Source organism: Stegostoma tigrinum, chromosome 14, assembly GCF_030684315.1.
Source record: "Stegostoma tigrinum isolate sSteTig4 chromosome 14, sSteTig4.hap1, whole genome shotgun sequence".
NCBI lineage: Eukaryota > Metazoa > Chordata > Chondrichthyes > Orectolobiformes > Stegostomatidae > Stegostoma > Stegostoma tigrinum.
In genome coordinates this window covers 67722845-67747870 of record NC_081367.1, presented here as the reverse complement: position 1 = coordinate 67747870, position 25026 = coordinate 67722845, and the positions used below count along the sequence as shown (strand labels likewise).

The window sequence follows — 25026 nt, the reverse complement described above, 5'->3', positions numbered from 1 at the left end:
GCTTTCTTGCAGTTGGATCGATCCAGGCAAGTGCTTATATTCCATCATACTCCTGACTTGTGCCTTGCGGATGGTGAACAGGCTTTGGGGAGTCTGGAGTTTAGTTTTTCACTGCAAGATTCCTAATCTGTGTCCTGCTCTTGCTCAGTATTTATAAGGAAGGTCAGTTTAGTTTCTGTCACTCGTAATGCCCAGGATGTTCACAATGATGGATTCAGAAACAGTAATGCTATTGAACAACAAGGGGTATTGTTTCCCTATTGTCAGAAATGGTTGTTGGCTAGCACTCCTACAGCACAAATGTCACTAACCAGATGGCTGTCCATACTGAACATTGTCTATATTTTGTTGCAGACAATATGGACTGCTTCAGTATCTGAGGAGTCACAGAAGATGCTGAACATTACACAATCACCAATGAACATATCCCCATCTGACCTTATAATGGAGGGAAGAGATTAATGAAGTAGCTGATGAAGCACACAGTTGGATCTGGGACATTACCCTGAGGAGTGTCCTTTGGTCAGAGATGACTGACCTCCTACAACAACAACCATCTTCCTTTGTGCTAAGCATGACTAGTCACCAGCGACCTTTCCACCCGATTCCTATTGGCTGCACTTTTGCTCCGGCTCTTTGACGCCATAATTGGTCAAATTCTGCCTTGATGTTAAGGACATTCACTCTCACCTTATCTCTGCTCTTTTGTCCATGTTCGAGCCAAGGCTGTCATGAGGGCAGGAGCTGAGTGGCCCTGGCAGAATCCTAACTGAGGATCAGTAAGAAGGGCCAAACAATAGCACTATTGATAACCCTTTCCATCATTTTACAGATGATCAGGAGTAGACTGTTAGCGATGTAATTGGCCAAGTTGGATTTGTCAAACATTTTGTGGACATTAGTGTACAACATGGGTTTTTCCAAAATCTAGATGTAATATCAGGTTAGTGACTGGCGTTTCAATTCCTAACTTTCCTTTATTAATTAACCTAAATTAAATTGCTTACACAACCATTGGAAGGCATATCCCCAGAGCATTACTTTGAGACTGTGGATTACTGCCGTTCTCACTGCACCACCATTTCTCACTACACATTACTGGGGCTGCCATCAAACAATCTTCCTTCCCCCATCATTTATCTCCCAAATTATTTCTTCTTCCCCCTCCACACAACCATATTTACAACTATAAAGAAATGTGTTCAAACAACAGGCAACGCAGCACTGCGGAGAGAAATCTTTTAAGTCTTGTGAGAATTCCAGTTCAATCATGCAGGCTCACCAAAGATCAGGTATAGCTCAAAGTGAATACACATATAATCTGATTGTCCAGTACCTTGGTACTCAACTGTAATTCCATGCTCAGAAAGGACACCTTACCTGCTCCAATATGGTATGCATATGTCACATACCAGCATTCATGAGTTGACATTTACTACCAACACACTTCAAGACAAACTGTACGAATCCTCAAAGCTAGATTGAGACGAGCTGAAGGAATCAGCAAAAAGAGCCAGAGAAACTCAGCAGGCCTGGCAGCATTTGTGGAGACAGAAACAGAGTTAACATTTCATGTCCAATGTGACTTTTCTCAGGCAGCCTTCTTTTTGAGAAGAGTTGAAGTTAACTTTTATGATACCTTTATAGCCAGAAAAGAGGAGGCTTTATAAGGAGACACTCACATACAGAGGTAAAAGAACAAGTGTGCTGACTCCATTACTAACCACAAACCACACACCATTTTTCTCACTGGGGTCTTGTTGAAAACCTGCTGGTCATAGAGTCATAGAGATGTACAACACAGAAACAGACCATTCGGTCCAACTTGTCCATGCCGACCAGATATCCTAAATCAATCTAGTCCCATTTGCTAGCATTTGGCCCCTATCCCTCTAAACCTTTCGTATTCATGCACCCATCAGATGCCTTTTAAATGTTGTAATTGTACCAGCCTCCACCACTTCCTCTGGAAGTTCATTCCATACACACACCACCCATTGCATGAAAATGTTGCCCTTTAGGTCCCTTTTAATTCTTCCCCTTCTCACCTTAAACTTGTGCCCTCTACTTTTGGACTGCCCCAACCCCGGGGAAAAGCCCTTGACTTTCACCCTATCCGTGCTCCCCTGCCGTGACTTTATAAACTTCTATTATGTCACCCTTCAGTCTGACACTCCAGGGAAAATAGCCCCAGCCTATTCAGCCTCTCCCTGTAGCTCAAACCTCCAACCCTGGCAATTTTCCTATCGCAGGGAGACCAGCATTGAATGACCTTTCACTCAGTTTTAAGTTTTCTACATTAGTAAGCATCAGAGGTGTATGTTATTGCGCTATTATGACCATCATTAACGTGTCCAATTACATCTGTTTATACTCCTAGTAATGATCATCTGACATTAATCACACCCACCTCACTAATTCAAACACCGAAACCACATTAACGTAATGACTATCTGACTGGTATTAGTCAACTCATCAGAGTCAGGAGTGAAATCTTAGGAGCCTTCCTGGTTTGTGGGTGTGGCTAAGCCCCTATCAGGCAATGCACTTGCTGAATATAGATTAGTCAATTAATAACCCTGTCAGATACTAGACACCTTTCAAACACACTCAATACTGCTTTAATAATTATGTAACAAAGAAAATCACGGAAACTAGGAAACGTGGAAATTGAATTATCTAATTTTGAGTATACATCATTTCTTAAACATAAAGTAATCTGTGAGGAGTTACAATTCAGTTGCATGTTTAGGTCCTATAAAATCAGACATGTTGCAGTATGGGGGTTAGAAGCATCCATGTGATACACAGGGTCTCAGTACAATTCAACAACTTTAGGAGTCAGTTCTAGGTATCTCATTTCTTTGGAATCAAACTTTCTCACTGTACCACTGACAGATCATCTGCTTGTAGCACTTTGTCTTTCACAATAAGGCCCACTGTTAATGCCTTTATATGGTCAAAACATACAGTAGCTGGAGATATTCACTGCCACATTTAAGTGTTCCAATGTGAACCTTGGTCGTTAAGAGATAACACAGTGTGGAGCTGGAGGAACGCAGCAGGCCGGGCAGCATCAGAGGAGCAGGAAAGCTGATGTTTCAGGTCAGGACCCTACTCCTCTGATGCTGCCTGGCCTGCTGTGTTCCTCCAGCTCCACACTGTGTTATCTCTGACTCCAGCATCTGCAGTTCTGACCATCTCTTGGTCATTAAGAGTTGTCATTTTAAAATCTATAAGGGAATGTAATAATTGTAATGTGTTACCAATACTTTCTTACTAAATAATTTACTCAACTACTCTCCACTCTTCCAAGAGGGACTAATGAATCAACTTCAAGAAACACATGAAATATATTTTCATAACCATCGTTCACATAACTCTAACCCAAGTGGCCCTATATTTGCTAAACTTTACATCTATATGCGCACCCCCCCCCCCAACTCATCCTGCTCTCTAAAAACCTGCAGGGAAGACTAGAAAATCAGGGTGGTATGTCAGTTCAGTGCTTGGCATTGCTATCTCACAGCACCAAGCACCTGGGTTCAATTCAACCCTTTGGTGACTGTGTGGAGTTTGCATGTTGTCTGTGTGGGCTCCCCTCCAAAGGCCAAAGATGTGCAGGTTAGGTGGATTGGCCATGCTAAATGTTCCCAAAGTGTTCGGGCTAGATGGATTAGCCATGGTAAATGCAGGTTTAAAGGGTATAGCGGTGGGTCTCGGTGAGATGCTCTTCAGAGGGTTGGTGTGGGCTCAATGGGCTGAATGGCCTGCTTTCACACTGTGGAGATTCTATGAAAATCCACTGAGGCTGATTACACCCAGTCCTGAAAGGACTCTGCTGAAAAATCAGGATTTGAAGAATGTGGACGCTTATTAAAATTGGTAAACGAACCATAGTGCTAACAGTTCAAGGATGTAGAAATAATATCAAAGCGTCTGGATAGTGATTCAGAAACAGATCAAATTTGGTCAGTACATTTTCTATCTTATGCTGTCTGACCTTTCTTAATAGACACTTTCCAACGAATTAATGTCTATAGGGTCACACCTGATGGCAAGCAGATTGGAAGACTTTCTATAAATATAAAGTTATTTAGAATGCAGGGCCATGTGATAAAAATAACCCTGATAATTTTGGACTAATCTTCACAATTCCTTTTTAAAGCAGGGTGACGAGACAAATACTGACAGATTAACCAGTGACAGGCTGCTCAATGAAGCATACCTGAGATGGGTGGGGATCAGAATGAACAGCAACAGCCAAATGGTGACCTCATATCTGTCAAAGACAAACAGTGGACCCACATTGCACGCCTATAATAAATCTAGTACCCATCCTTTATTTTGGCTCAATCCAAAAACAAAGTTCTTGTTAAATACATGCCCAACATCACAGAGGAAGGCAATGTCGCACGAGTGAAAGTGCAGGTTTCTTAATTTACGGATTTACGTTCAAAATTTCAGTAAGGCACTGAAATTGCAAACAGTTTTATGCAAAATTCCTCTTGCAATAAAACACGACATTTTATTTCTGATTACTTGCTGTACCTGCATACTTACCTTCTGTGACTAATGCACAAATTTCACACTTGCCCACAAAAAACCCCAAAAGACTTATCTATGGGAGACTGGACGGACATGCAGAGCATGGAGCCAATGGAAGGTTTTTCCCAATATTTACAGACAGGCAACTGTGGCCAATCGAACTTTAAAACTGAGAGTTTTGTTCAGAAATGTATCATCAAGGTCGAATCATTCATGCCAAGGAAATGGAGTCAAGACGCAGATTAATAACGATCTCACTGAATGGTGGAGCTGCTTCCAGCAGATGATTAGCTATGCTCCTATCCATGTCTGGGTCTCAGACATTCTGACAGCAGAGGAAATGAAGTAGAACTGGGTTCAATTATCATATGCTGCATGCTGACTCTGTGGAGAGAATCTTATCCTAGGTTTAAGGTCCCTGCGTGTGTACTCCCTCCCCATTGTAATGGATGGGAGCGTGCTCTCAGGTCCTTGGCCAGCCCACTCAGCAGCCACCTTCATGGTTTTCATGGCGGTGAACCTGTAGCTGGCTCGAGGCGAGGCTTCAAAGAGGAAGTGGCTGGATAATAAATCTTGTCTCAACAGCACCACTGGGAGTGATGGCCATGACTGGGACTGCAACAGAATAACATCCAGGGAGCTCAACTGTGCGATGAGTCCAAGGATCTTTGGCTGGGCTAAGGCTGGCAGGCCTGGTGATGGTGCAAGGTGACAGTTTAAGAACTGCTGGGTATGGGGGGGGGGCGGTGGAGGTAGGACCTACTGGAAAGAAGTCACCCTTTCACCCTAGAACAGTCATAGCATTGGTAGGAGGAGGCACTCAAATAGCTATTAATTGTCTACTTAAGGGCCTCTACTGGCATATGAATGGGTGAGCCACTTGATACTTCCTCTACACTGGGCAAAATACCCACAGGGACAGGGGCAGTTGAAAAAGCATGGCACTTCTGACACGGCTTCCAGTTTAACACTCTCTCTGCCTATCAACCTGCCTTGGGAAAACAGTAAAGTTCCAGCCTATTTCTTACAGTGATCCTGCTGCAAGGCAAAATATGGCAGAGGAAAAGGAGAGGACCACAGATAAGTCTTTTGGGGTTTTTTGTGGGCAAGTGTGAAATTTGTGCATTGATCACAGAAGGTAAGTATGCAGGTACAGCAAGTAATCAGAAATAAAATGTCATGTTTTATTGCAAGAGGAATTGAACGCAAGAATTGTGAGATTATGGTTCAATTATACGGGGCTTTGTTGAGACCATAAGAAGTAGGAGCAGAAATTAGGCCATTCAGTGCATCGAGTCTGCTCTGCCATTCAATCATGGCTGATAAGTTCCTCAACCTTATTCTCCTGCTTTCTCTCTGTAACCCTTCATCCCTTGATAATCAAGAACCTATCCATCTCAGTCTTAAATATATTCAATGACCTGGCCTCCACAGCCTTCTGTGGCAGTGAATTCCATAGATTCACCACTCTCTGGCTGAAGAAGCTTCTCCTTATCTTCGTTCTTAAAAGGTCTTCCCTTTACTCTAAGGCTGTGCCCTTGGGTCCTAGACTGTCCTACCAATAGAAGCATCTTCCCAATATCCATTTTGTCCAGGCCATTCAGTATTCTGAAAGTTTCAATTAGCTCCCCCTCATCCTTCCAAACTCCAATGTGTATAGTCCCAGAGACCTCAAACGTTCCTCATATGTTAAGTTTTCCATTCCTAGGATCATTCTCGTGAACATCCTCTGAACCCACTCCAGGGCCAATACATCCCTCCTGAGATACTCGGATTAAAGCTGCACAATACTCCAAAATGTGGTCTGACCAGAGCCTTACAAAGCCTCACTAGAACATCCCTGCTTTTATATTCAAGTCGTCTCAAAATAAATACCAACATTGCATTTGCCTTCCTGACCACTGACTCAACCTGCAAATCTACCTTGAGAGAATCCTGGACTAGAACTCCCAAGTCTCCTAGTACTTCAGACTTCTCAATTTTCTCCCCATTTAGCAAATGGTCCACGCTTTTATTCTTCTTACCAAAGTGCATGACCTCACATCTGCAGTACTGTACACAGTATAGGTCACTATACTTACAGAGGAATGTTAAAGCATTGGAAACAGTTCAGAGAAGGTTTACTGGATGAATATCGGTAATGAGCAGATTGCTTTAAGTAAAATGGCACGACACACTTGGTCTGTACCCTGTGAAGTTTAGAGGTGATGTAACTAAATATGTAAAATCCTGAGGGATCTTGACTAAGTGGACTTGGAAAGAATATTTACTCTCATGGGGTGATCCAGAACTAGGGGTCAATGTGTAAAACTATAAGGTCACCCATATAAGACAGAAGTGTGGAAACATTGTTTTGTCTCAGAGGGTTGTGTGTTTTTGTGAATTCCCTTCCTCAAAAGGCAATGGTTGCAGAGTCTTTGAATGTTTTCAGGGCAAAAGTAGATAGATTGTTGATGACCAAACATTGTCAGGGATGTAGAGTTGAGGTTAAAATCAGATCGACCAGGATCTTATTGAATGGCTGAGAAAGCTCGAAGGGCCATGTGGCCTACTCTTGTTGCTTGTTCTTATCCAACATGGCATTCAAGAACAAAAGAATGTAAGCTTGAAAGGAAGCAGTTTGAAGGGACAGAAGAATCAAGAGTAGATTATTTGAAGGGTAGGAGATGAGTATGGTGGCTTTAAAGGAAAAGGGAACAGTACATGAGGGAAGAAAATGATTTACAACGACAATGGGGTTCAGTGAGGCAAGTTGGAAGCTAAGGGGAAATGGGAGTCATGGTGGAATGGAGGAATCCTCTAGGGTTGGGGATGTTAATCTTTGTGCATTGTATTGCTTGGTGGAAAAGTTAAAGAGCAGTCTAGTTGCAGAGAAATTTATGGGATACTCACACATGTAAGAGCTGAGGGTGAAGAGCTCAAGGTGGGGGGGGAGGGTGTTTGGAGAGCAACATTAAACAAAGTTGCCCTTAGATCAATGAAATGTGCTGGCTTTATAAACAGGAAACAAGTGCCAGGCCTGAATTTCTTTCACAAGTGTGCAAGACCATTGCAGTTTGAAGACATGAGAGCGATTAGGGTGTCACATTATGGTGACTCAGCCTGTTAGAGAATCTCTGCTGATTCACTGTTTAATTGTAACATGGGCACCAAGTCTCCATGTCTTGCTAAATTGAGTCACCACATCAAAAATAATCAAGATAAAAGCAATTGTTGCTGAGAGACAATCTCTCATCGGAACCCAGCATTGCTGACTCAAGTCAAGTTTCATCAGGACATAGTTAATGGGTTGAAAGAGTGTTGAATTCCAGATTTGTTCATGCCCATTGGTGGAACTGAATGCTGCTTTTGGTGATGGTAGGGAGGAGGGAGACATTTAATCAGGCAGGAGCGTAGAAAGCCTGCTTCCTTCCTACCACTGCCCCAGTCAAGTCTACAATCAGAAGGGCCATTGGATAGCCTGCTGCAATTCAGGCTCTGAAATTGGAAATGAATGGCCATGTAAGACCTCAGTCCACTACCACATGGCAGCATGGTGGCTCAGTGGTTAGTACTGCTGCCTCACATCACCAGGGTTCAATTCCACCCTCAGGCAACTGTCTGCGTGGAGTTTGCACATTCTCCCCAGGTCTGCATAGGTTTCTTCCAGGTGCTCCAGTTTCCTCCCACAGTCCAAAGATGTGCTGGTTAGGTGGATTGGCCATGCTAAAATGCCCAGAGAGTCCAGGGGTGCGTAAGTTAGGTAGATTAGACATGGGGTTGTAGGTTTAGAGGGGAAAGGCCTGGATAGCAAGCTGAAAGCCTGGATAGCAAGCTCACTTAGGGCCTGACTGAGGAATACAGGATGGGGAATGGGGACAGCTGCTGAGAGCCAGCCTTACTACACCAGAACCACCTCCCAATGTGATTCCATCCCACCATACTGCTCCCTCCAATCAACACTCCTGTTTCTATGTGGGTTCAGTACCTGCAGTGACCACCATCTCTCTGGTGTCACAGTAAAGCCCAATGAAAGACTTTAGCAGGTAAGACATCTTACCCCTCAGCAACCCCCAAAAGAAAGTGCCCCTCCTCACATTAAATACCATCGAATTACTTCAACAAGAATCAGCTGTCATGCTCTTAGAACGAGGAGCAAGTGTACACCAATTGGCCCTTTGAGCCAGCTCCAGTATTTGACACAATCATGGCTGATCATACATCTCAGTGAGTGTACAAGGTAATGAGAGGCATGGATAGAGTCGATAGCCAGAGGCTTTTCCCCAGGGCAGGATTGACTGCCACGAGGGGTCATAGTTTTAAGGTGTTAGGAGGAAGGTATAGAGGAGACGTCAGAGGGAGGTTCTTCACCCAGAGAGTTGTGAGCGCATGGAATAGTTTACCAGTGGTAGTCGTGGAAGCAGAGTCATTAGTGACATTTAAGCGACTGCTGGACATGCACATGGACAGCAGTGAATTGAGGGGAATGTAGGTTAGGTTATTTTATTTTTGGATTAGGATTACTCCACAGCACAACATCGTGGGCCGAAGGGCCTTTACTGTGCTGTACTTTTCTATGTTCTGTGTTCTATGTTCAGTACCCTGTTCCTGTGTTCTCCCCTTACCCTTTATCTGAAAGAACTATATATAAGTCCTTCTCAAAAACAATCACAGTTATCTCACTACTGTCTTTGGTTAACCTTGTCGCTCTTCTGCACTAAGATAAAACAGTTGTTTCGGAAATTGTTTTCTTAAAAATAGTCCATGAACTACATATTGCAAAAGAAAACACATAGCTGGCTGAGTAATTCATGCAGTATTTCAATATGAGGCAAACACAGAGAATACTGGAGGAACTCAGCAGATCTGGCTGTATCTGTGGAGAGAGAAACAGAGTTAAAGTTTCAGGTCCGAAATGACTATTCTTCAGAAGTTCTGAGTTTCTCGAGTATTCTCTGTGCCTGTTTCCAGCATCCATGGTATTTTGCTTTGAATTCGATATGAGGAGTCTGTGAGCTTTCAGAATCTGTTCAAGATACCCATAAGAATCCTTTGCTGAATTACTCATTAAATTGTAACTGACTGGCATCCTGCAAGTGCCTGTTGAAAAAAAGAAAATGTATTTTGAAGATATTTGAGCAGGCTAGCTTCGGCAATTTCTGGTGGATGGAGTTATAAGAACCAGGCAAGAAGTAAAGGACCACTTAAATGTATCCATCAAACCGAGGTCACCAGTGACAAGAAACTGCTACCATTCGGAACTTTCCAAAGTAACTCCAAAACCTAGTTAGTGCAGGCAGGAAAGGCCAAGACAGAAACATGTCTGTTGTGCATGCACTGATCTGTTTTGTCATGAGTGCTGACGTTGGTATTATAATGAAGGGGAGACATACTGCTTCCGGGCATAAAGTCATTAGAAGCTGAAAGAGGGTCCAGTTATCTTCAAAAGGGATAATACAAGTACCATCAGGAATGCTGCGTTTGCAACTATTTTAAATTCTAACAAACTCAAGGGGCTAAATATTCTGTTCTTGTTCCTAAGTTTGCCTCACTTACATTTTGAGGTAAGCTGTTTTGCATTCAATAAAAATGTGAGTTGCTCATTATTTTCAGGAGTTACAAGTCTTGGCTATTTTTAGGCAGCAAACCAAGTTACTGCTTTCATCTTTTTAGATTTGTGAAATCAGTTGAAACCAAGTAAACTGCAAGATTTACAAGGACCAAAACTGTGAATGAGCCTGCCGTATTTTCACAAAAGCACATTATGACAACTATCAATGCAATGTTACATAAAACCTTTTGCATCTGCTACATGCGGGAAAAGATGGACTCTGAGCGAGCATCGAATGAGTCATGCAGTAGTCACAGAGGCAACTGGCAAACTTTCACACAAGAATATAAAAGGTTACAGCAGGAGTACGCTGGGCAGCCCATTTTGCCTGATCCACCGTTCAATGCGATCAAAGCGTATCTTCGGTTTCAACGCCACTTTCCTACCTTGAGAGACCAAAGATCTGTCTGCCTCAGCCTCAAATGTATTCAACGTTACACATTCCAAAGATCACGGCCCTTTGGGAAAAGAAATTTCTCTTCATCTCAGATCTGAGATTCTGACCACACATCAACCTCAGCTCTGATAAAGTCATCTAGATTCAAAACGCTAGCTTGCGCTCTCTCCATGGATGCTGTGTGATCTCTAGCATTTGTTGTTTTCTGTCCAGACATGCCAGCTTAAGTCTGTTCACAACGTTATTCGTTTCATGAGATCTCCTCCCATTCTTCCAAACTCCAGGGAATAAGGACTCAATTTGCTCAGTTTCTCATCACAGGGCAACCTTCTCACCCCAGGAGCCAATTTGGTGAACATTTACCTCCAATGGGAATAGCATTTGATGTCCTCCCAAAGGCAAGTCCATGGTGATTATTCACAACCACGCAAAGGTGCTAGACTTTTATTTACTGCTAGGAGACAGACCTCAAGGCTACCTCAACAAGAATGGGAGTTGGTTGGTTGAAATCTGATTTTCACACGAGCCATCTAGCCACTAAACTAATTGCATCACTCCCCCAAACCAATATAGCCATCTTTGCTTCAATATGGTAACCAAAAACTGCACATTATATTCCAGGTTTAGCATCACTAAAACCTTGTATGACTGAGGAGGCAATGGCTTAATGATATTATCACTGGACTGTTAATCAAGAGACCCAGGTAATGGCATGGTGACCTGGGTTCGAATCCTGCCACTATGGCAGATGGTAGAATTTGAATTCAATAAAAATCTGGAATTAAGAGCCTAAAGATGGCTATGAATCCATTGTCGATTGTTGGAAAAAGCCAATTGATTCACTAATGATGTTCTTAAGGGAAGGAAAGCTGTCATCCTTACGTGGTCTGGCCTACATGTGACTTCAGGCCCACATCAATGTGGTTGACTCTTAACTGCCCTCTGGGCAATTAGGGAAGGACAATAAATGCTGCCCATCCAGTGATACCCTCATCGCATGGATGAATAAAGAATAAAAAAAAACTGTAGCTAGACTTTCTTATTCTTGAACTCAGGTGATTCCCTTGTATTTGAGGTCCATGGGCCAAATGCCTTCCTGATGGCTTCTATACTAACTGTCAATGTTTCTCATCTGAACACACCCAGACCCTGAACATCATCATTCATTACTAAAATAAAATTTTGCTTCTCTCTTCTTACCCTTCAAGGGAATAACTTAATATTTCACCACATTACACTTCATCACTCGCCTTGTTGCTTACTATCTTAACTATCTCTGTCTCTTTGCAGCCTATTTGTGGCCTCCTCACAGCTCACATTCCCACTTAGCTTTTCATCATCAGCAATTTTCTGAGTTCTTAAGCTCTTTAAGCTTTGTTTCGAAGGCCTTTCACGACTTTTGTTTTGTCACTTGAGCAATGGAAACAAAAACTGCAAATGAACTGCATCCCTGATTCTGCCGTCACTGTTAACTGAATTTTATTTACTGCCCAGACGTTGAGGTTTCATCCTTAATCAAACTTACTGTAGTCATTGCACTTCTGACAATTCAAAACAACTGTTTGCTTGTTTGCCCATCTTTAGTTGTTTAGCAGATGTGTATAACTTTGAAGAGACACCCATGCCTTAACTTGGTAGTCTAGTGCTTGAATACCAACTGTTGTGATTCAGTCACAAACAAACAAAACAAAAATGCGCAAAACCTGCCAAGAAAATAACCCTGAGGTTTTTAAAAATCTGAACTCACGTCATTCTCTGACTACCTTTTAAGGGTTGTCATTTTCCAGGCTTTCTGTTGTATCTTTCCTCTCCACTCCCAGCCCAAGCTCAGTTTCCCAGTCAGCACGTTACAAGATAGAGGCCAGAATTTGCAGCACAGTTAACTGTGAATCCATGACACAGGCTGCTGACAGTGCATAAAAGCGCCAGAAATTGTGACAGGTCAGGGTCAGTAAGTTCCTTGACCATCAAGGCCATCACAGCCATGCTTAACCCTTTTCTGGTCTGCCTTTCACACATTATTGCTCTCCTGCAGAAGGAGTGAATGTCAATCAGTAGCAAATATTTTGATCTGTCCCTATGCCGGTTCCATCAATCCTCGCCTGCTTCACCCACGATAGACTGCTCCCTCACTGGAACCTAACGACAGTGGGGCCTGCGTATAATACTTACTGTCATTCAGATGAGATTCTCAATTCTTAAAAACTTTGTGCAAAATTCAAAAACAATTGCAGCTAGCACAGAAGTTTGCATGGATGGGAAAAAAAAACCATGCTGTTGAGGTTTTTCATCCTGTACTCCATCAGGACAGATGCAAGAATGCCAAATTTCTGAGGGAGTAAGAATTTGTACTGCAAGAGGAAAGAACACGGATGGGTTAGCAAGTCAAATCTGATTGGTCAACACGTTGTCATGGAAAATAGAATTTTGTGCCCAATATTTTTGTTGAATTCAAAAAAACATGTTCTATTTGCCTACAGTGGACAGCTTCCTGTGCATGAATACATGAAACTTCTGGCAATGTTGGCCCCTTTGAAATTTGATGTTCTTGCATCTGTCCTGATGAGTGCAAGGTGGAACAATTCACCAACATGTTTCTTTCTTTAGCCATACTCAAAATTTAGGAATTTATTGAACTGCATCACACAATAGCACACAAATCAGTGCATTTATTTCCTAAGATATCAGGTCAAGGGGAGGTGATAGCCAGGCAGTATTATTGCTGGACCTTTAATCCCGAGACCCAACAAACGTTCTGGGGATCCATGTTCAAATCCCACCATGGCAGATAGTGGAATCTGAATTTAATAAATAATTAGAATTACAAATCTAAAGGTGACCGTGAGTCCATTGTTGATTATCAGGAAAAACCTGTCTGGTTCACTGATGTCCATTAGGGAAGGAAACTGCCATCCTTACCTGGTCTGGACTACATGTGACTCCAGACCTGCAGCAAAGTGGTTGACTCTTAACTGCCCTCTGGGGAATTAGGGATGGGCAGTAAATGCTGCCTGGCCAGCATTACCCTCATCCCATGAATGAATAAAAAAAAAGCCAATATTTTTTAAGTTCACCTGCAAACCACAGATACACAAGTTGTAAATGGTTCAAAACATTCTTCAGCCACACAGTAGGATTTTCATCCCTAATAGGGTCAAATATAGCACTCTCATTCATTTAGAAAGCCAAGGTTCAGATCCCAGTCTGGAGACATGAGCACAAAATTTGGTCTAATGCTCCAATGCTGTATTGAGCGAGTGCAACACACTGTCAGAAGTATTACATTTTGATGTGACCTTACAACAAAATGGACCTAAAAGATAAAAACCAAAAGAACTGCAGATGCTGCAAATCAGAAATGAAAACTGAAATTGCTGGAAAAGCTCAGCAGGTCTGGCAGCACTTTTGGAGAGAAATCAGAGTCAACGTTTCAGGTTGAGTGACCTATCCTCAGAACAGAATTGAGTTCTGAGGAAGGGTCACTCGACCCGAAATGTTAACTTTGATTTCTTTCCACAGATGCTGCCAGGCCTGCTGACCTTTTCCACCAAATTCTGTTTTTGGACCTACAAGATCTTGTGGCACAACTCTGAAGAAGAGCAGGCTCACCCTGTTATTGGGGCCAATATTTTTCCTCTATCCAATACCTATGGATAGAGGATCTGTTCATTACCACCTTGCTGTTCATTTGGCTTTATTGTGAAAATTGGGTGCCATCTTTCATTTACTCAAACAATAACTACACATCAAAAGTATTTCATTGGCTATAAAGCACTTCTCAGATCAGTTGGGTCCAGAAATGTGAAGCTGGAAAAGTACAGCAGGTCAGACAGCATCCAAGGAGCAGGGAAGTCAATGTTTCGGGTGGAAACCCTGCATCAGGACTGGGCAGGGAGAGGGGAGGCCAAAAATAAATGGGGGGGTGCTGGGCTGGGAGGAGGGTAGTGGGATGGAGATAGGTGGATGCAGGTAGGGAGTTATTATGGTTGGTCAGTGGGAATGATGGAGCAGGTAAGCGAGTACAAAGATGGACATAGAACATAGAACATTACAGCACAGTACAGGCCCTTCGGCCCTCGATGTTGTGCCGACCTGTCATACCGATCTCAAGCCCATCTAACCTACACTATTCCATGTACGTCCATATGCTTATCCAATGACGACTTAAATGTACCTAAAGTTGGTGAATCTACTCCCGTTGCAGGCAAAGCGTTCCATTCCCTTACTACTCTCTGAGTAAAGAAACTACCTCTGACATCTGTCCCATATCTTTCACCCCTCAATTTAAAGCTATGCCCCCTCGTGCTTGCCGTCACCATCCTAGGAAAAAGGCTCTCCCTATCCACCCTATCTAACCCTCTGATTATTTTATATGTTTCAATTAAGTCACCTCTCAACCTTCTTCTCTCTAATGAAAACAGCCTCAAGTCCCTCAGCCTTTCCTCGTAAGACCTTCCCTCCATACCAGGCAACATCCTAGTAAATCTCCTCTGCACCCTTTCCAAAGCTTCCACATCCTTCTTACAATGCGATGACCAGAACTGTATGCAATACTCCAAGTGCGGCCGCACCAGAGTTTTGTACAGCTGCAGCATAACCTCTTGGTTCTGGAACTCGATCCCTCTATTAATAGAAGCTAAAACACTGTATGCCTTCTTAACAGCCCTGTCAACCTGGGTGGCAACTTTCAAGGATCTGTGTACATGGACACCGAGATCTCTCTGCTCATCTACACTACTAAGAACAGGTTGGGGGTGGAGATGTTTTAAAGCTGGTGATGCAGGCAATGAATTATTGTGGTTCGTCAGTGGGAAGGGATATAGTACAAGCTCCCTCTGGTAAAGCTGATGGACAAATAACTAGAATCATTTTTCTCCCGTCTACACTGTGTGGCTAAGTCTTCAGAGTATTGACTATCCAGTCAAGTGGCAAATATTGTGTTAATGCCAAAATAACTACCGTTATCAACAGCCACCAAGTGGGAGGCTGTAAATTTTAACCTTGATAGAAATATTATGTAGCTTGTGCAGTGTAATGGCACAAAAGATAAATAGTGTTACAAATAATGAACATCGCTTAGCCCTTGGTAAGGGATGGGTGGAGGTTGCACTGGCTGAAGGCTCGCTGTCTGTAACATGTGTCCCAATTAATTTGGCAAAAAGTGTACATTCTCTTCCAAACCCAATGAATAATAGCAAATAGAACAAAAAAAACTTGCACCTCCTTCCACCCAATAGAAGACTGACAACAGCTCTCAAAAAGGACGATGGTTCAGTATATAAATAAGGTCAAATACAAGGGCTCGACAATATCCTGCTCCCAAGTATACAGCAAAGGCATTCTGACAGAAACTACACAGGGATCCTAAAACTGAATGGGGAGTGGGTTGTGTGATTTGCATTCATGGCTACTAAGACATTGTCCTACTTCCTCTTGGAGCTGAATTTAAAACCTGCAGATAATCCAAGTTTTGCTGAAACTGACTGGACATAAATCTCCCTAACAGCTGGCAGAAACTCATAAAAAGAGAGTTGGACCAGGGTTGCTGGTGCATAGTTAGCGAGTCCGGACAGCAAACTAGCACTAAGTACACAGTCACACTCAGAGAGCTAATGTTGGTGCAGGAACTGGTATGGACAGATGTTTTGCCATCGGAGTTTAGATATTGCCCAGTACACTGCAAGCAAAGCAAACCCTCTCTGATTTTATTTGCACCCTAGTTAACTAAAACTATAGAAGACACTAGACAAATCACGACTGAAATAGTGTGAACAGTTGTTGCCTCTTTAACTGAGGAAAGATATAATGGCATTGGATATACTGCTGTCCAGAGAAGTCAGAGACTGATTCTGGGTATGGAGGGATGGTTTTATGAGGGGAAGTTGAGTCGGTTGGGCCTGTTCTCATTAAAATTTAGAAGAATGATATGCAACCGCAATGATACATCGAAAACTCTTAGGGATCTTGACAGGGTAAATGCAGAAAGGTTGTTTCCCCCTTGTGGCAGAGTCTAGGACCAAAGCGCATCACCTCAGAATAAGGGGGCACACATTTAAGACAAAGAGGAGGAATTTCTTCACTCAGTGGGCAGTGAATCTTGGGGATTTTTTTACTGCAGAGGGCTGTTGAGGCAGAGTCATGAAGTATGTTCAAGGCTACAGTGGGCAGATTTTTAATCAGTAAGGAAAATCAAGGCTTATTGTCGAGGGGCGGGGGAAGGCAGAAAAGTGGACTTGACACATCAGATCAGTCATGGTCTTGTTGAAAGGTGAAGTAGACTTGATGGGCATGGGCTGAATGGCCTGCCTCTGATCCTATGTCTTATGTTCTAAAGGAGACACAATAGGAACACTAAACAAAACCAAAACTAAACTATGGGTGCTGAAGGTCTGAAACACAAACAAACAGATTGCTGGAGAAACTGGGCAGGTCTAGTTAAGTCTCTGAAGAGAATACAGAATTAACTGAGTCCAGGACCATTTCTGTTTTTGCTTCTAGTCAGCACGCTAGCTGCCCAAAGTGCCATTTCCAAATCACATTACGAAACAGCAGCATTTCTCACCTTGGTAAACCCACGATGCTATTTGAATAATCTGTACAAATGTTTTGTGCCCACCCCTTCACTTTACCGCACCAATCACAGTCACTTGTGCTCAGTGCACTGTCGACGGTGCCGATCATAGTTCTCCTAAACCGTTCTAATCAATCTCATTCTTTCAATATTATTGAGACAGAAAGGACTTTACAAAATCTTCATATGGATAACTTTTACTATAGGTCTCTTCTTTTTGCAGTTGGACCAAACTACGGTCTTAACAAAGGCGATTCTTTACATGTTATTTTTATTTAAGAAACACAAAATATGCCCTGGTTTCGTTGATCGAACAAAAAAAGTTACAAACTTACACTTTATTCCCAAGACTGCCTGTTCCCTCCTGCCCTTGTCAAAATGGAATTACTGAAATTACTGTCAATACGAGTAAACAAGCTGGGGGGGGGGAGATAGTTTCATTTACAGAGAAATTAGAAATACAGAAGTAGCGAGATTTACTGTGTTGCATGAGGCCATTTGGCCCATCGTGTCGAATCGAAGTGTAATTCCACCCCAACCAAAAAAGCTCGAAAAAGCTCAGCAGGTCTGGCAGCATGTGTGGAGAGAAATCAGAGTTAATGTTTCGAGTCGAGTGACCCTTCCTCAGAACTATTTTCACCCCTGTAGGTTATTACGGGCACATTTGCATTCAGGAGAAGTGCAGGAAAAGTTTGCTATTGTTTTAATCGTACAGCGTGCCTGGAAACTAGGGCAAAGTTCAAGGTGGTTGAAATTGAAGCTGGAAATGGGACAAGGGAACACCAAGGGGTACTCACTTTAAGAAGTATCTCTGGCCTGACGGGGTTTTGGCCATTTCCCAGCCAGGGGGTAACGGCACATCGTCTATGTTGTCGAAGGACTGCTGCCGGAGGTGGGCGTACGGTTGCGAGTTCGGGTTAGCACTGACGGGCAGAGAGGCCGGGGACGAGTGCGATCGGATGTGCTGCACCTGGAACTGAGGCAAGTTACTGCTGGAGTCCGTGCTGGACTGACGGGAGTGCGATCCGGAGTCGGGCTGCTTGAAGAAAGACTCGGGCAATTTCCTCATCCTCATGGGCACCTGATGAGGGACAGCGCCTGGTTTGGGGTTCATGACGGCGTTAAATAACGCTTCCAAATCGGTCTCGGAATCTCCCAGGACTCGGACAATAGTCTGTCCCGGCGGCGGAATAGGATTTTGATCCATTGCAGAATGATATAGATAGATATAATATCTCTTTTTAAAAAATAAATACTAAGTTTGGAAAACTTTCTACAACTGATAAAACTTTTTTTTTCAAAAAAAAAGTTCCCCCGCCCCCCTGAACCAGTCCAGTCTTCAAAAGTGCGAGTGTAAAATAATTTTCATGATCGGCCGTCTGCAAACTCCAGGCGAGTGAGAGAGAGCGAGAAAAAAAAAGTTGAGGAAACTCAAGTTTCTAAGGAGTGTTCACTCGGTCAGCGCCGTTTCTACAGGCTCCAGGGCTCCCGGGTTTAATTATTCATGAGCTCTCAGTCTGGCTGCTTTGACCTGAGCAAATCAGAACGGTGAAACTTACTATGGAAATCAGTCTTTGTCAATTTCCACCTCTCCCTTCCCTACTACTTCCCCCCCCCCCCGACTCTCCAAATCCCCTCCCAAAAAAAGATGTAAACAAAACTTCTACCCAAGCAACTTTTCAGCAGATTCACCCTCTCATTACTGCTGCTTTATTTTTGCTGAGGGGGTAGGGAAGTGTATGAGGTCGGGTTTGTGAGGGGGGGGGTGGGGGTAACAGAAGGGGAGGGTGTACTTTTAGACCGAGCAGAGAAAAAGAAAACTCTGATTGCGTCTCTTGCTGACGTTGAGGGAGCAAGGCTTGCAAAACCGTAATGATCATTATTCTTTTTCTTCCCACCCCCCAACAAAAAAAAATAATTCATTGATTAATTAAATGGAAAGGTTTTGCAAACGAGAGAAGGGAGGGGCGGAATTTCAAACCCCTCCTGAATGGGATCCAGCTCCGGGAACACTGCAGGAATGTAAGGGGGGGGGGGGGTAAAGGATTCACGAAGAAAACAGAAATAACCCTCGGGCACTCCAAGAAATCTGTGTGTGTGTGTGTGTGTGTTACCACAATACCCGCACCGCCCACTCCTCGCCTTTTGCTTTTGAGTTGTGTGACCTTAAGAATAGCGACCGAACGCGAAATCACTTTGCCTTTCTTTTATTACCATATATGGAATAGAGGAATTTTAATCCCCGCCTCCCTCCCCCAATCTATTTACTCCTGTCACTCTATCTGTCTGGCTTTCCATTCTCCTTATTGACTCGCCGCTCCCGTTTAACTTTCCTCCTTTTTCTTTCTCTTCTTTTTCCCCCGATGGTACGGAACCTCTTCTCCCTTCCCCGTTTCCTTATCGTGCTCTAACGGTGGGTCCTGCAAGACCAGCACTTTGTCAGGTGGCATGGCAATAAAAAGTGGCAGATGCAACCCTCGAAGCATCTGAAGGCACTGCAGGCCAGACAAATGCCCCCAGTGCCAGTTTCCATCCACTGTTAAGTGCAACCGCTGTACGAAGGACGTTGTGAAACTTCAGAAAATATTTACAAGGATGCTGCCGGGGTTGGAGAGTTTGAGCTATAGAGAGAGGCTGAATAGACTGGGTCTGATGTCCCTGGAGGGTCAGAGGTTGAGGGGTGACCTTATAGAGGTTGTAAAATTAAGAAGGGCATGGAGACGGTAAATAGCCATGGTCTTTTTTCCCAGGGTAGGGGGAGTCCAGAACTAGAGGGCATAGGTTTAAGGTGAGAGGGAAGAGATTTAAAAGGGACCTGATGGGCAACCTTTTCATGCAGAGGATGGTATGAGTGTGATATGAGCTGCCAGAGGAAGTGATGGAGGCTGGCACAATTACAATATTTAAAAGGCATCTGCATGAATACACAAGTAGGAAGCAGTTAGAGGGATGTGGGCCAAATGCTGGCAAATGGGACTAATGGGTCCCAACCTGAAACGTCAACCTTCCTGCTCCTCTAATGCTGCCTGGCCCGTTGTGTTCCTCCAGCTCCCCACTGTGTTATTTCTGACCCCAACGTTGGCAGTTCTTACTATCTCAAATAGGTCAAGTTAGGATATCTGTATGGCATGCATGAGTTGGATTAAAGGGTCTAATTCTGTGTTGTACAACACAATAATTCTAATTCTTTTTGTATCAGGGTTGGAATTCAGGCCCAAGATTCCTGCCATCGATCTGATTTTGTACATTTGTCAATAAGATATAGGAGGAAGAATTATGCCGTTCGGCCCATCAAGTCTGCTCTGCTGTCCGATCATGACTTAAGCCCATTCTCCTGTACCCACCCTGCCCCTGACTATCAGAGTGGGAAACTGATAAAATTTAAATCAAACATTCAGAAGTGTATATCTGCTAGGAACAAGAACAGTGTTACTTTCCTATTCTGTCACTTACATCAGGCAAAATGTATTGATTTATTTAGTGATTGAGGTTGGCCAGTTTAACATAGCTCAGCAGCAAAAAAAACTTCAAAAGTTAAATCATGATCTTTATCCCACCATCACCCCTGCTGTATGCATTGTTCAGTTTCAAGCTTGGCAAAAGGTGGCATTCCTGTTCAGAGCCCCCAGGCAGATATAACACAGGCAGAGATAATCTGAATTAAGAGGCCATTTTCACAGTGGGTGTAGTGTCTGGAACAGTCTGTGCTGTTACTGTTTTAATGCCATTGATGTGGAATCGTGAATGTGAAGGACATGTGCAGAAATTCATGAAATGATGAAATTGACGAGCGACACCATTGCGACTAATTATTCTGCTGCTGTACTTTCTAGCCAAGAAAAATACAAGCCCGTTGTGAATCAAGCACTGGAGCATAGGGCAACTCGAGCAGAAAGTTCCAAAGCAGAGTCATAACAGACTCAAAGCATTAACTCTGTTTCTTTCTCCACAGATGCTGCCAGACCCGCTGAGCTTCCCCAGTGTTACCTTTTTATTTGTAAAGAAAGAGCTTGTAGAGTTTTTCACAACGCTAGTCGCCAAAGTGCCTAACAGCCAAGGAAGTACTTAAGCAGGCAATATGGAAGCCAATTTGTTCATAGCAAGCTCCCATAAACAGCAAGTTTTCATCATGTTGGTCGAGGGATCAATACTGGCCAGGAGACAGAGTATAGATCTCCTGTCCTTCTTTGAAATTGTGGCAAAAGACTATTTACATCCCAGCTGAGGGTGCCTTCATTTCATTTCTCAACTACATGATGGTACATTTGACAATGCTGTATCCCTCAATTCTGTGAGGGACTTGATTTTGTACACAAATCTTTGGACTGATATTTGAACCAACAACTTTCTGACTCCAACTGGGGAGGGCAGTCACTGCATCAAGGCTGATGCCAAACATTGAGATTAAAGCCAAAAATATAACATTGAAATTGTGCTCTACTGAGCATGAAAGGTCAATGAAGTGACATGCCTCTTTGGAGCAGTTCGCTCTGAAAATCCGGGTTTACCATTCTGGGAGTCATCTCAAAAGTTAAAGATTTTTAGCTTAAATTCACATAATTCCTCAGCTTACCTGATTTCCAGATCCAGGTTGGAGGTAATCTGGCTTAATGGTTGGGCTGCTGCCTCACAGCACCAGGGACCTGGGTTCAATTCCACCATCGGGCGACTATCTGTGTAGAGTTTTCACATTCTCCCTGTGTCTGCATGGATTTGCTCCGTTTTCCTCCCATAGCCTAAAGATGTGTAGGTTGGATGGCTTGGCCATGCTAAAATGCTCATAGTATCCAGGGATGTGCAGGCTGGATGGAATGCAGGGTTACAGGGATAAGGTGGGGGGTGGATCTGGGTGAGGGTTGGTGTTGACTCAATGGGCTGAATGGCCTGCTTCCAGACTGTAGGGATTCTATGAAAGTAAAGATCAGCTTTCTATACTTATTTAACAAGAATGACTATTTACTGCATTACAAGTAAACAGTTTTGAACAGTCAGCATTTAACTCTCCAAATTAAAATTCTGGTGTCCTTAAGAACTCCCCTCTACACTCACACACGGACGCATAGAAAGGAAAAAATAGGTTATGGGTGGAGGGAGGGAATTCTGTGGTTCCTAATCCTGGGTTGCTATGATGGTCCTCCTGATTCTTGTGCTGATTGGAATGTTGCTTTCCAGTAGTCATTTTTCTGATGTTTCATTGGTTTGCAAGAGGGACAAGGTGCCTGGGTGACATGAAATTGTCTCAACCTAATCAGTCAAAAGTCTGAACAACTGTTGAAGGAAAGATAAATTGTCCTTCTTCAGGTTTAAAATGTGTTTTGACTGCAGAGAACAGAGAGACAGCTTCTGTGTTGGTCGAGATCAAAACCTTTCCCTCAATGTTGTTCCAGTCCCAAGCTATTCACTTAACTGTGCACCAGTCACACAGATGTTAGCAAGCAAAAAGGTTTTTGACATTGATAATCAGTCACAAGTCCACAGGCCAATAAATTTCCTGTTCCTATTTAGCTGTATGCAAAACCCCTCAGCTCCAATTCATCTGTAGCCACTTTAATTATTGTTAGTTCAAACAGTTATTTACTCAATGCTTACCTTAAGAATCAGGTTATTTACTTTTTAAAACATGTTTTAATCCTTTAAAACATTGATTTTAAAACAGTTACAACTAATTTCAGTCCACAGTTTTAAAAATGGCTATCTTTAAAAGAGAGAGGGCCAAACTAATAATAGGTAAATTTACCACAATGCAAAGAAGTTTTGTTCCATACAAACATTGATCAACAGACTGAATAGGCTTATAACTACAATGACGGGAACAAAAGTCTCATACTATAATGAGCCAATTATAGAGTTTTCTACAGCAGACAAGATAGCTCAAGGGACTTTCCTTGTTTATGATCAGGTTCACACGTTAAAGTAATTGCATTGCCTGAACTGTCATTATTATATTGATCATTGCAAAGATTCATTAAAAACAAAATTCAAAGGAGCAGGTGTGGGCTATGCTGATTCCTCATACTTGATCCACCAATCACAATGACATTGTACCTTAACTTTATATTCCTGACCTATTTCCACATCCTTCAATTCCCTTAGCGCCCAAAACTCTATCAATTTTCTTCTCAAATAAACTCAACTTTGGGGCATCTCCAGCCCTTTGGGTTGGTGTCCAAAGAGTCACAACCATTGAGAGAAAAGAACATCTTCTAATTTCAATCCGAAACGGTATGGCTCCTTATCCCTTTTCTGAATTCATTAATGGCATGTGGATGTTTGACCATGTCTATTTGCGCTTCAGAATGTGATGGTGAGCTGTTTTCTTGAACTGCTGCAGCCCACGTGCTATGGGCAGACCCACAATGCCATGGAAGAGGGAATGCTAGGAAGGAACGGTGATAGATTTCCAACGCAGGATGCACAAGTGTAAGTTTGGAAGTCAACTTTCAGGATGTACTGTTGCCATGAATCTGCATATATGCACCACTCTCCTTCTAGATGATCATGGTGATGGGTTTATAAGGTGCTGTAAAATAAGTCCCAGCTCATCCCTAACTTCCCAAGAGCAACTCGGGAGAGGTATTAAATGCTGGCCATGCAGCAATGTTGACATCCTGTAAGTATAAAACAAAAGTATAAAATATATCCACAGTGTTATGAGTGCATTGTACACACTACTGCCGCTAAGCATTGATGGCAGAGAAAGTGAATTTTTGTGGATGTGGTGCTGAAAAAATGGTTTGCTTTGTCCTGGATGGTGTCAAGCTTTATGAGTGTTGTTGGAGCTGCACCCATCGTGGCAAGTGGGGAGTATTCCATCACACTCCTGACTTGTGCATTTGGATTAATTACAGGCTTTGGAGAGTCAGGGGTCAGTTACATGTGGGAAGATTCCTAGCCTCTGACCTGTTTTTGTAATTACAGTACTTATATGACTAATCCAGTTCTGTTTCTGGTCAATGGTAACCCTCAGGATGTTGATAATAAGTGATTGAGTGATGATAATGCCTTTGAATGTCAAGGGAAATAATTACATTCTCTCTTGTTGGAGATTGTCATTACCTGATGCTTGTGTGGCATGAATGTTACTTGCCACTTATCAACCCGAGCCTGGATATTGTCCAGACCTCAGCGCCTTTAGATATAGACTGCTGCAGTATCTGAGTAGTCATGAGTGGTGCTGAAAAATTTCTCTTCCTATGTCCCTTGATACAAGTCTACAAAATTATGAAATGCATAAATAGGGCTGACAGTCAGAATCTTTTTCTAAGAGTTGAAATGTCAAAATTAGGGGGCATACATTTAGTTCAAAGAAGATGTGAGGGGTACATTTTTTACACAGAGTGGTAGGAATTTGAACACGCTGCCAGGGTTAGTGGTGGAGGCAGATATGAAAGGGGCATTTAAGGGACTTCTAGGTAAGCACATGAATATGCAAGGAATGGAGGGTTATGGACCAAAGGCAGGTAGAAGGATTAGTTTAATTTGGCATCATGTTCAGCACAACGTTTTGGGACAAAAAGCCCATTCCTGTGCTGTACTACTGCTGTCAGTCCTGTCATCCCAAGAATCAGCCTGGTAAAACTTCCTCTACTACACTTCTTGTAATTCAACATTGATATCACCAAACTCATTCTGTTACCATTTATTATTGACATTCACAACTAACCTTTCCTGACACCTTGTTCATCATCCTGAACAGCTATTGCTTTCTTATTTTTTCAACCCTGAGATGAGCATATAAGCCATTTACAGTCCATCACTTCCAGTTTTGAAATATTGCTAATCTCCCTTCTTACTTAATTCAAGTTGCCAATGCAACGTTCATCTACATACACATCCCCTTCAGACTTAACTTTTCCAACATTTCTCTGGCCACGCTCCTCCAGAAATAGTCATCCCATAGCCTGCTACCCACATCCTATT

The 25026-nt window shown here is 42.9% G+C and overlaps 1 protein-coding gene across 2 annotated transcripts in view; it reads right to left on the bottom strand.

Annotated features, from left to right (window-relative positions):
- The window catches only part of wwtr1 (WW domain containing transcription regulator 1), a 175844-nt gene extending 157172 nt beyond the window's left edge, over nucleotides 1–18672 (bottom strand). The window contains exon 1 of one of the 2 annotated variants that reach the window (XM_048542168.2): nucleotides 17904–18672. In XM_048542168.2, coding sequence (XP_048398125.1) covers nucleotides 17904–18313 — 410 coding nt within the window. In that variant the 5' untranslated portion in view covers nucleotides 18314–18672. The remainder of the gene's footprint in view (nucleotides 1–17903) is intronic. The other variant, XM_048542169.2, reaches the window with a different exon arrangement.
- Between the last annotated feature and the right edge of the window lie 6354 nt (nucleotides 18673–25026).